This window comes from Sinohyriopsis cumingii, chromosome 9 (genome assembly GCF_028554795.1).
Source record: "Sinohyriopsis cumingii isolate HCF-2022 chromosome 9, ASM2855479v2, whole genome shotgun sequence".
Classification (NCBI taxonomy): Eukaryota; Metazoa; Mollusca; class Bivalvia; order Unionida; family Unionidae; genus Sinohyriopsis; species Sinohyriopsis cumingii.
The window spans coordinates 60,921,000-60,934,349 of NC_142969.1; the positions used below are offsets into that span (position 1 = coordinate 60,921,000).

Below are 13,350 nucleotides of genomic sequence, written 5' to 3' on the forward strand. Positions count from 1 at the left end.
ATTTTTATATATAAAAGTTAAATCAGCAACATAACAATACCATAACAAACAAACAAACAAACAAAGCAATAAAAAATAGATTACAGTATGTGTGCCTCCTAACCAAGAAATTTACTGTTTCATTTCGACAAGCTATTGAAACTTGATATCACTTGTATTGTTAATAATGTATATAAATCCTGTAGAAAGTGTACAAATACCGTTACAATCAACAAGGTTCCTGAAGATTATTTAGTTTAAGTTTGGTTTCAAAGGTCTCATAAAGCCAAAATTATCTTTCCCACACTTAACGAAATTGCACGTTTTTTGTTATGTACCATGTTTAATTAATGTAGAAAACGGGCATTATTGATATTTGTAATGCTTATTTTCTTATGTGGCTATATCGGAATATATTTTGATGCGCTAAATTTATGTGTGTGTGTGTATGTATGTATGTATGTATGTGTGTGTGTGTGTGTGTGTGTGTGTGTGTGTGTGTGTGTGTGTGTATGCATATTGCTTTAATTTCACATGACGGGATTAACACACGTATGTTTGTTTGCATACGTAGGAAATTTCCCGCACGTTTGTTAGGAGATGGATGTGAATATATAATTGACGTGTTTTTATTTCAGAAAGCCAAGTCGTAGGCAAAATCATTTTTATTGTGTATACCTTTCACATAATAGAGTGTGAACCTGTCATATTATTTAAAACAAACGTTTTCAAACAATTGTCCAACAGTTGCACTAACCTTTATTTATTTACGAAACACGATAGTCGTTCACTAAACATATATTCGCCTGCATGGGAAACGGAGATTCATTCGGCTCATAGTCGACATGGACACATTCCACTGCCTTGTTTTGGTAAGTTTTAGCGTTAAAGTTTTATCATTTTTGATATTTCCATCAAGATGTAGACTAGACATAGATTGTCACTATACTGGTGGTGTTTCTTTCGTGTTTGTTATTATTCTTGCTGGTGTTACGCCTTGTCCTGTACACATCAACAATTCTGCAGTTTCCTTTATTTCTCGAAAACTGATGCATTAATATTCACCTTGAAGATTACCACTCGGCGCCAACATAAGTAGCTCACAGTGATCTAATCACTGTTCATGCTCCAAATTTTGTATAAAGGTTTTTAATGCAGCCTTGTGCACTCTCAAAATTTTACAATTTCCTTTATTGCGACTATCGCTGGTCACAGTAACCCACTTTTCTAGCCTAGTAACTGTCATATTTTCTATCATGTTACCAAGGGGTAGAAAAGATTTATATTTAGGGAAATCGTTATAATCGTCAATGATTGGATAAATGAAAAGAATCATTTGAATGGATGTAAAATATAAATAGTAATATAAACCTTTTGCCCCTTGGTCCACATAGAAGAATTTAAAATATTCTTATTCGGCTGAATGGCACACCCGGTGAGGTTTTTGCTGAATGGCACACCCGGTCACGTTTTGCGGAAAGTTTATTAAGTGACACAGGCAGGAAGGTATAGCGAAAATGTATCCGTTATATATATATATATATATATATATATATATATATATATATATATATATATATATATATATATATATATATATATATATATATATATATATATATAAGCCAAAATACGACCTTTGGTAGACATACGAACAACCTTTAGGCGACCGCGGTCGCCTAAAGGATTTATCTCGTGTCGCCGAAAAATCAGACTAGATTTTCAACTGTTTCTGTGAAAATAAAACTGTATTGGTCACTTGATATATATATAAATGACATAGTAATAAGGTTAAAACTTATTTTTAAGTCAACTTTATTTAAAAGGATGCTTAGATATTTAAAGTTTAAATTTTATATATATCGTTTTGCATATCGCACCTTTAGCATATATAATGAAATACCATAGCCCCACATATTAGCTAAATATTTTGCCCACTTCTTGGTTTAACTTAGAAGTGATACCTTCGAGCGTAATGCGCATGCTTATATATTGGCTAGTCAGCTTCCGGAAAAGCCGTCTCTATATTTTCAAAAATAATCGCGCGCTTGTAGTTGCTTTACAGAAAGCGCATTGTAATTACTCCAAATGTAATGCAGGGATTTGTAGACGTAACAGGGATCCAGCAGTATAGCCAGTAGAAAGAATATTCCAAAGTATGGAAGAGGTTGGTTGATCATGCAATTTGACTGAATGTGACTGTTGCTTGTTTATTCCGTCAATAACTCCCTTTGCAAACTGGGCCAAAATACCTCGCAGTGACTTGCATCATTCTTAGACTTAGATATAGTGCATACTGTAAATTAAAGATTGGCTTTTGATTTAATCTACATGCAATTTAGGTGCTGGAGAAACTACAGAATGCCACACCATTATCGGGGTGAGGTGTGTCTCGTATCGTTGCTTACAGTAGGGTAGTTTACCTATAAATGACTGACTATTTGGAGTAACGTCGTTTTCCCCCGTCAGGACATGCACGACTATTACCTATAAAGAATATCGGGTACAGATAAAATACCCCCAGGACAACACCCACCTCCCACCTCTTAAAAATAAGACAAGACATAATTCCCTCCCCCAGTACAAGTTTATCTCCCTTTAAACTTTTTTTTTAACCAACACAATATATACACTGCTGTCGGGCTTTTCTGCGTACCTAAGGGTTTCATTTCCAATATTGAAGCAAAACGCATACCGAATTCGAGCGATTGACAAAAATAAAATACAGCAATGCTTACCATTTTAAAAGATGCAATTGTCACCAGAATATTCTGTTGAAAATAATATTAATTTTGGACACAGAGAATACCACCCCCGTTTTCCTGACTCGCGATATGTCGGCCTATTCTGCGCATAGCTTTGAAAAGATGTAATGTTTATCCATCGAGCTACAGAAATGAAATATATTACTTTGGACTGTTTCTGTCAGCAGTTCAGTCAAGTAATTAGGTCAGGTTTATAGCTAGTTTTACAAAATTCAACGTAAAATTGCCATTAAATGGCAAGAGATATTAAGCAAACTAAACCAATCTTGTAAGAAAGTTAGTAAAGTTCAACATTTTATGAAAAATAAGCTATTACGTGGAAGAGAAACAACAATGAATAGGATGTAATGTGATTACAACGTCTTGTTGATGGGGAAAAATTACTACAGAATTTAGAAACAGACTATATGCCGGGGAATTTGTTGACAATTTATGTTCTAGCGGCAAGTAGAGATGTTGGGTAGCAGACGATTTTGTACGTGTGGGACAACGTCTTGCAAAATTGGAAACTTGGATTAAAATAGTTTTGTTTTAAGGTACACTTTTCCATCTTTTCTGGGTTACAGGTTCAAGAAGGTCATGGAGTGGGTCTTCACGTTGCCATTTAGAAATCACATTTTTATGTGCATTTCGAGTCTAAATGTGAGATATTTTTGTACACTTTATGAATATCACCTTTGTTAATTAATGTACGATTGTTCTTTCTGGATACAAAATGGATTTTTGACCAAAATAGCACGTGATACAATGTTTACAGAAATGACGTATCGTTGCGCAGAATTGGCCGACATGGCGTGGATATATATATATATATATATATATATCGTTCTGTGTCGCCATGGACCCTTTGATTCTGAAGCTTAGTGTGGGCCTCCTTTGAGTAGATAAATGAAATTTGTTTTGCTTATTAGATGTTAGATCATAACTGTAATAGATAAGGAGATTAAGATGCCTAATGATATAAGGACTTATTGCACGCACTTTTGTTTTTCACTTCACTTTTATAAGCATCATTACACACACTTTTAATCCATTGCATTAAATCCTTCAGCTGTTCTTTAACACCATTAATACTGGCTGCCATGTATAACCTATCGTGTGCTGAAAAATGGCATTAAACCCTTCAACAACAACAACTTTTCTTATATTTGTGATTATTAATATAATCCAGGATAATTACTGGCTCATTTGGTCACTACATGTATCTGTTGTACCTGGCTTGACCATGCTTCTGGTGCATGACATTTGTGTTTGGATTTGCACTGACATAGTCACATGATTGGCCTGCCATGATGGAGTCCACTGATATCGTGTATTATATATTTCAGTGATTTCCATTATCAACTCGTAACGTGTGACACATATTTTCAAATTAAACAAATGTTGAATGATCATTCTGAAAAATGAACACTGCATCTTCAAAACAAGCATGAAATTGTCCAGCTAGCCCCATCTAGATCTGTCACTGATGATCAAACATTGGTGATTCCAAATCAGATAGTGGAAATTGCCTGAAGAAAGATCATAAGAAAGAAAGGACAGTTTTCAGTAGTGAATGGGAGATTTAATTTACTTCAGTGAAAATCAGTGGATCAGGTGGTAAAATTCTATACTGCTAAACTTTTGTTTAGATTTGCTTAGATACAAATGGGTGATAGGGGGTGGGTAGGCATGGATTACACTACTTTAGGCACTATTAAAACTTGTGATCAGCTTTACTTGTCATAGAACAGAAGAGGTTATATGATTGTCTATCATGCATCGTTTTTTATCCATCCATTTGTCTGTTACTGCTAATTTGTTATCAAATCTCCTAAACTACATTGATGATGGCAGTGAACCTTTTCTTATACACACATTCATCTCATGGTCTAGTTGGTCCTAAATGAAGACGCTGCTACTCAGACATCCAATATGAAAACAGAGTTTTCACCAGAAGTCTTAACGTACAGGTATCGTCTAGTTGAAAATCTTGTCATTACTTTTCAATGGATGGTGATATGATGCTTTAACTAAAAGACTTCTCATGATGTCTAGTTGGTCTTAAATGAAAATGGCGCTGATCTGAGTTCCATTATAGCTGTCACAGCATTGATCGATCTTAAAAGCTTTTTATCATTACTCCTCCATAGCAAATAGTTTTGTGACAATGATGCTGTTCACAAATCCAATATGGCTATCATAATGGCCATTTCGAGAACTTTGTTATCACTTCTTGTGCTAAATGGACTTCTTATTAACATGTGGATTTTACTAAAAACTTAAGCTGTCTAATGAAAATGGTGCCTCTCAGGCCACTACAGTGACAAATTTAATGGTCATGTCAGCATGGTGTTTTAACTGAAAGACTTGTTGTGATGTCTAGTTGGTCATAAATGACAATGGTGCTGAACTGATGACCTAAATGGTCATTTGGAAATTTTTGCTCTGCTCTTCAGTGGAAAGTCATTTTGAGATGGGTATTTGTCAGAAGAGTTCTTCTGATGTCTAGTTAGTCCTGAATGAAAACAATGCAAACTGACTCACAGTATGACCACCATGCTGGCCATGTTGAAAGTGTTGTTATCTCTGCTCTTCCTAAATGTATGCTTATATCAACATAGGGTTTTCACCAGTAGACGTATGATACCTAGCTGTTTTTAAGTGCAAATGTTGCCATTGGTAGATCCAATATTGATGTTACATTGGCTGTCTTGAAAATGTTGCAGTCACTACCCCCCCCCCCAGCATTTGATGGTTATATTGTCATCAGGATTTTACTAAAAGACTTTTCATGTTGTCTTGTTACAACTCTATGGTCTTCAACTAAGTAAAAGAAAAGATAAAAAAATCATCAAGTTTTGTAAAATTCAACAGATAATTTATTTCCTTTAAATAAAAGGAACTTAACAGTATTGTGAATTAAATCCCAAATAGTCCTATAAATTCTATCACATTTCCAAAAGTGTAATGTTCCAAATGAATTCCAATGGTGTTCCAAATAAATTCCAATCTTGCATGTTCTGATATGTGAATGGTCTTGAATTTGCAAATGGTCTTGCTGTTTCAAATTGATGTAACCTAGAATATGTCCTTGAATTAATTCACAATAATCCTTAAAGAGTGATTTTATCCTAAAGTCAATGAAAACTTTGTAATTCCAATGACTACTGGTAATTAAAATAAATAAATCTCCTCACATACTAATTGAACACTTCTAAAAGACCAATTCCACTACAAATGTTAAGATAGGAATAGTAATTCTGATTTAAACGACATTACATGTATGATGTATATACCTTTTTTCTTGAGCTATGTTGCAATAAACCATTTCTGGGAAATGGTTTGTCATCTTGTATTAAAAAAAGAACAGAAAAAGGTCATGTCTGTTACATAAATATTAGCATGCTGTTAAGAAAAGGGCAGGTAGATCATGTTTTTCAGAGGGGAATACCAATGTCCTGAATTCACATCCATGTTAACATGTTTACAAACAAAATTACATTATCTTAAAGTAAAAGCCCACAATAACGGACAAAATTACTATTTAATATGTTCTTTACAAAATGACCCGGGGCCCCAAGTGGTCTAAAGCGCTCTCCGTTATGGATCACTGCCATCTCACCTCTGTCTGCGCCGGTTCGAGTCTCGGATTCAGCCAATGTGGGTATGTGAGAAAGCTTGCCAATAGCTTCTCGTGGGTCGGTGGTTCTTTCCGGGTTTTTCCCGGGTTCTTCTTCCACCATTGGTACTGGCGGCCATATATAGCCTGTCGTGTGCTGAAAAATGGCATTAAACCCCGCAAAAACAACAAAATGACCCATAACAGTGTATAATCATTAAAAAATGAATATAGTATACATAACAGTCTACTTAGTCTTTACCAAAAAAATGGTATTGTAATAAATTCCTGGAAATTCTTCTCAGAAAAGCATCAATCCATTCTAGGGACTCTTGTTATTTTTATTGTAGTAAAAGTAGTATTTGTTGTTATAGTTGGCAGATTGTTGTTGTTGTTATTTTCAGGAATATGACAATGAATTTTGTGCATGAAAATTAGATGTTACTCAGGAGTTGCTCTTATTTTTGCATAGTATACTCCCACCAAGAGAGAAAAAATACTTAGATCAAAAAACAACTGAAATGCATGCTGCACTATGAATTTTTCTTTTGGATATCCAAGTAGGAGAAGGTGCAGTTTGGATCTTCCAATTCACCTGTTTTGAAAACACAAATAAAAAGTGAGGGATTATTCCTTAATTTATATTGAAATATTTTCCCAGTGATAAGCTACTGTAGTTGCAATTGGAATTTTTTACATGATAATTAAGTGTTGGGTGTTTTTAATCAGTATATTACTGCATTAATTGGCATCATCCTTTCATTTGTTAGAATCACAAATGTGAGCACAAAAACCTCAACCAGTGAGCTGTTTTTACAATTTTAATTTTATAATTGCCATAGCTGAACTTAAAACTACATTATGTCAGACGTTTGGAATAATTATAACTTGGATAGTTTAATCATTTAAATTAAAACATTAATGAGTTTCGACATTTATTGAAATTCAAAGATTAATAAATTTTGATATGTCAAAAGTGGTTCATATGAAAAAATAGTAGCTAGTTGAAATGGTGGAAAAAAATAAATGATGCAACAATCCAATTTGTATTTAACTGGCTGACTGTAAAAAAAAAACATTGCATTATTAATTATTTTACAAATTCCATGGGGCCCAAAGTGGCAGAATGGTTTAAAACGCTCACTGTTATGGATCTCAGCCATCTCACCTCCGTCTGTGTGGGTTTGAGTCCCAGGCTCGGCCAGTGTGGGTATGTGAGAAAGCTTGCTGGTAGCTTCTCGTGGGTTGGTGGTTCTTTCTGGGGTTTTTCCAGTTTCTTCCTCCACCATTTATACTGGCTGCCATGTATAGCCTATCTTGCGTTGAAAAATGGCGTTAAGCCCTATAACAACAACAACAAATTCCATATGTCGTTGCGGGCTGCAGGAAATAATATCATTGGCCATCAGTTTGAGACCTCTGGACTAGATACATGTAAGCTGTACCTTCTAGTAATGCATGGCAACCTTAATGTTTCTTCTTACGGTTTTTATACAACAACCATTTAATAATATATGTGCACCTGTTTTACAGATGTCAGTCTGCTTGTTCTTTATTTTGTTAGGAATAAGTTAGGCTCCCTACTGTCTGTGGTTACCAAACTATTTGATCAGCATGCCTTTGGGAAGAGTCTGGTTAATTTTAGGTATCAAAAGTCAGGGTGACTAGGACTAAAAGACTGAAGATGGTTATCTACATGCATACTCACTGTTTTGACCAAACCATGTAAATGGCCCACATAAGAGATGAAAAAGACACTAATTGACTGAGAGAGAATGCCCCACTTGTTACATGGCACCTTTGTTGGTTATTGTTATCTAGGAGATGATTGACTGAATGTTATTGACCATATTGAGTAAATAACAATGTCAAATATGAAATTAATGGATGGAATAACAGAGATCTGAGTAGTGATATATAATAGGACAACACAAGCCCCCCCCCCATTTAAAAAATAACAATTTAATCAATTACATAAACAATATGAAATTGAACATGACATTGGATATACTTTCTCTTAGAAATAGAATTTCAAAATTTATAAGAAATGCAGTTATCCGTTCTGTTATACCGATAAAACAAATTTGATCATAGAGTCGAGTTAACAATAAGACTCACTGCTCAGCATGCCGGCATAACCTGTTTGTGTCTCCATCTAAATTCAGTGTTTGTGAAAGGTCAGAGTCGCTGTATTCCTTTTCCTCTTTTCTCTCTCTCCAGCCTCATTTGGGTCTTCCGCCATAACTTGGTTGTCTGTTCTCTTTCCCCACTGGTTTACATATAGAGCTTTTTTGCACTTATGCTTTCCAAGACACTCTCTCTTTTCTATGACTGAATGTCTTCGTGTCCCTCACTTCCAGACACCCATCCCATGGACAATGTTTTAATGAGAAAACATACTTGCTCGTTTTCTTGGAGTGGGGCATCCACTTCCTCAGAAAAACTTGGACTGCCAAAACGTTTGGGGAAGAATATTTAAAACATTTAATTTTGTCATGGAAGCACACTCCTCATTTAACTTAGAATGATTCTCTCTGGTCCGCCTTTATTAATAACTCTTCAGGAAAAAACAATTTTAGACACTTGTTTCCAAATGGCACTAGACTGCTCCAGTGGCCTAGTGGTTATATTGTCCGCCTCAGATGCAGGAGTTTGAGGGATTGAACCCCAGCAGAGTCATACCAAAGACTTATAAAAATGTTTCTAACAGCTGTATTGCTAGGCGCTTAGCATTAAGAGGTTACTGTTAGGACTGGTCAGCCTAATATAATGTGACTGGGTGGGTCATCATGCTACATGTCTGCGGCATGATACCATAGTGCTAGACATCACTATAAACTTCCACACTGCAGAATTGTAGCAATATGGCTAAAATTGTGAAAGCTACATTAAAATTCCAAATCACACGCACACGATCCATATGGCACAGAATTGTCTGTGGTTTGTCTCTACGTTGCGTTTCCCGCCACTTAACCCCACGTTAATATCGCCTCTTCAATATCTCTAACCATTATTCCAGCAGGTCCTAATTAAAAATCAATCATGCCCTATCCCATACGGCAGAGTATCCCATCTTTCACAGGCAGTTATTTATTGCAGGCCAAGCCTATGCACTAAAGTTAATTGTTACATGTCACCTTGACTGCAACAAGTTTCCACTTAGTTATGGTACAATAATCATCTTCCAAAATTCATACTGTTACATTGATTTTGTAGTCAGGTTCACTGACCATTTAGGGAAATATAGTTTACTGACAATATCTTCTGTTCTTTGTTACCTACTATAAACCAGAGAGTGTGGATGTCATGCATTTCAGACTAAAGACACCTATTGATTTGGGGGCAAAGATCCCCAAATACAGTTTCAACAAATTACTTTAAGTACTCTATAACCTAATTTGACCAAAGTTTGTGGATGACTCATATTTTAGACAAGGAATACATCTATTGATTTTGTGGTTTTGAGCTCAAACTCCAAGGTCACATTGACTTAAAGAATATATATTACCCGTCTTGACACATTCTGAACTTGAGATCTGCATCCCATACTCTGGTCCAAAATTGTGTTGGCTTGCATTTCATGCTTTAAACAAAGAACTGTTTTGATATTGGAGTCAAATGGGCACGGTTACTCCATGAAGAAAATTGGGTTGACTGTGTAAAAATGGAAAACTTCATTTATTTCCATGATCAATATTGTCATTTGATTGCATTTGAGTTGTGAAAGATGAGGTATTTGATAATATAGTAGGTAACGACTTTTGAGGTGCCACCCACCATAATGGAGGTACGAGGGCTGCTACTGATTCTTGGGGAATGCACTGAATGATGTTCATAATTTTGGGAATGGATGTTTGGTGTACCATGTATAGTACTCATTTGGTAATAACAAAACAAAACTTAAAACATGTATCTCAGAACATGAACAAGTGGATTATTCTTACCCACCATGCTTTATTGTTTGTCAGAAGCAAGATATTGCCTTTCAAGGAGTTAAGAATGGTTTTGCATTTCTAATGAAAAAAGTAAAGTGTCGTATAATTTCAGCCATATTTACAGATGTTTCCATGAAAACATTTACAAAATATAGCATGGGACATCTGTCACATTGCCATATGAAACATTTTGCATAATATCAGGATCATATGGAATTGAAACCAAGGTATGCAAAATATCTTTCCTACTCAGGATGTAGGAATAAAGGCCTAGCGTGATGTCTGGTGAAGGAAAATGAGGCTTCTTGCTTCAAATAAAATGGCTTGGCAGACTTTGGGTGATGCAGTAACTACTGACAGTTTTCAAATTTGGCCAGAAATGTTTGTTGTGTTTTTGCTGTTGTAAACAACATATTACATTACTAAGTCTTGTTTGCGATTTTAGTTTATATATTAAGATAATTATCACTTAGAGATAAACATGTTTACAGATATTGAATTAAGGGTCTGTTTCTTTTTTAAATGAAGAATGTTCTGGAAGCAACCTTGCAAACTAATGCATGACATACAAGCAAACCTAACAACTTGCTTACCTCCTACAGCAGAACAACTCGATAACTGCCAGCATTCATTGTTCGACAAACATGCCCCAGCTACCAAGTGCAGAGTATCAATTCAGAAGTGTTCTCCATGGTATAGCAGTGTTAGGGACCAGCTTCGCACTGCTAAAAGAGACCGCCGTAAAGCTGAAAGGCTTTGGCTTTCCACCACTCACTATTCATAAGCAGATCTATGAAGCTGCTAAGAAGAATGTCACAGATGTAGTCCATGCAGCGAAATCAGCCCACTACACTACTAAGATCATGGAAAGTTCCAGCTGCAAAGAGCTCTCCAAGATTACTAACAAGCTAATGTCAAGGAACAAATCTACACCACTTCCAACTACCTTCTCTCCAGTCGACCTTCCAGACATGTTTGCAAATTTCTTCCGTGACAAAGTACAAACCATTAGAGATAAGCTTGACACCACAGTTTCAGATGACTCGTCACCATACAATTGGGATACAGAATTTGAGCGGCAACCATTAGCATCATTTGAACCTGTCTCTATGGATTTCGTACGTACAATCCTGATGAAGAGTGCACCAAAGTCATGTGAACTTGATCTAATTTCAACATCACTGCTGTTTGAGTGTTTATATCCAGTATTGCCTTCACTAACTGATGTTAATAATACCTCTCTCTCATCTGGGGAATTCCTATCATTTTTCAAAACAGCCATTGTAAAGCCTCTGCTGAAGAAACCAACACTTGACCATAACTATTTAAAGAACTAATCAGTTTCTAATCTCCCATTCATATCAAAAATCTTAGAAAAGGTTGTTCTATCCCAGCTTGTATCTTATCTGAATTCAAACAGTCTTTTTAGCAATGTACAATCTGCATATCGCCCTTGCCACAGTACTGAAACTACTCTTCTAAAAGTAGTTAATGACATTCTCTCTGCTTTGGATAACGGAAAGATTACAGTCCTCACCCTCCTTGATTTGTCTGCAGCATTTGATACAATGACCATGATATATTATTTCACCGTCTCCAGCATGTATTTGACATTCATGATACAGCCTTACTGTGGTTCAGGTCCTACTTGGTCAACAGGACACAAATTCTGTCTGCAAATGGAATACACTCAAGCTCATCTGATCTATGTTGTGGTGTTCCACTGGGGTCTGTTCTTGGACCTGTTCTCTTCATTCTATACACTCGGCCACTCTCAAGTGTCGTAGATCATCATCCAGTGTATCACCAATTGTACGCTGATGACAACCCAAATATACAAATCTAGCCACCCAACTGAAGTTGATGCTACCATCCAAGGTGTAGAGAGGTGCATTTCTGATGTGAAATCATGGATGACATGTAACAAGCTGCAGATGAATGATGATAAAACTGAGGCCATTCTGATTACAACACAAAGACTTTCTCATTCACATCCTTTACCTCAAACAATAAATATCAGCAGCACCAACATTAAATTCACACAATCGGTACGAAACCTAGGTGTTATTCTGGTCAGTACTCTCACATTGCACCAACATGTCATGAACATCTGCAAGGCTGCATATCTTGAGCTGAGACGAATTAGCTCCATTCACAGATATCTTTCAGTTGATGCCACTAAAACACTCGTGTGTTCATTAGTACTTTCAAGACTGGACTATTTTAACTCAATTCTGTCTGGTTCATCTCAATATCTACTCCAAAAACTTCAAAAAGTTCAAAACACAGCTGCTCGGATCATACTTAGAGTACCACGATCAGAGTACACCTCCCGGCTACTCTGTACCCTACACTGGCTATCCATTTGATCCAGAATCAAACACAAAATTTGTTCTCTGTGCAACGTTTCCACACCAGGAAGATACTAATGTTCCTCTTCTGACAGACGTATACTCATTATTCCTACTATGAAAACAAAGTCATATGGACAGCGTTCTTTCGCATACCAGGGCCCAGAAATGTGGAATGAATTGCCCACTGAACTTAGACACAAAGACACAGTGATCCCATTCAAGAGTGCTCTCAAAACTCACTTATTTCTTCTGCAAGAACAAACTTAAAGACCTAATAATGTTTCCTACCTTAAATATTCTCAGCATGTTTTTTAATGTTTTCTAATTTCATGGTGTTTGTGTTTGTAATCATATCAATATATATGTTTTTTTATCTTATATGTGTTGTCTAATGTTGTAAAGCGCTTAATGCTTCTAAAGATTAGGCGCTATACAAAGTCCTCATTATTATTATTATTATTATTATTATTGTGAATTTAATGGGAAAATGAACTTTTGACCCTCATCCAGGTTATGTTATTGTGTCTTGGCTTTTGTTATATATATATTTTGTTTTACTTCAGAATGATTCATTCCATATCTTAACATCAGTCTAGTGGAGTCAGTTGTGTTCAATTATATTTTGTGAAGATTTAATTTATTTATTTCAATTATTGATTGTAATTACAAAGTGCTCTTTGATTTTAGGACTAAATTACTATCTTGGAATTATTGTG

At 35.7% G+C, this 13,350-nt stretch overlaps 1 protein-coding gene across 1 annotated transcript in view; it reads left to right on the forward strand.

The window, feature by feature from the left end:
• The first annotated feature begins 785 nt into the window (after positions 1-785).
• The window catches only part of LOC149791904 (uncharacterized), a 170,413-nt gene continuing 157,848 nt past the window's right edge, over positions 786-13,350 (forward strand). The window contains exon 1 of the mRNA XM_089970417.1: positions 786-851. Within this exon, the coding sequence (XP_089826543.1) occupies positions 825-851 (27 nt within the window). The 5' untranslated portion in view covers positions 786-824. The remainder of the gene's footprint in view (positions 852-13,350) is intronic.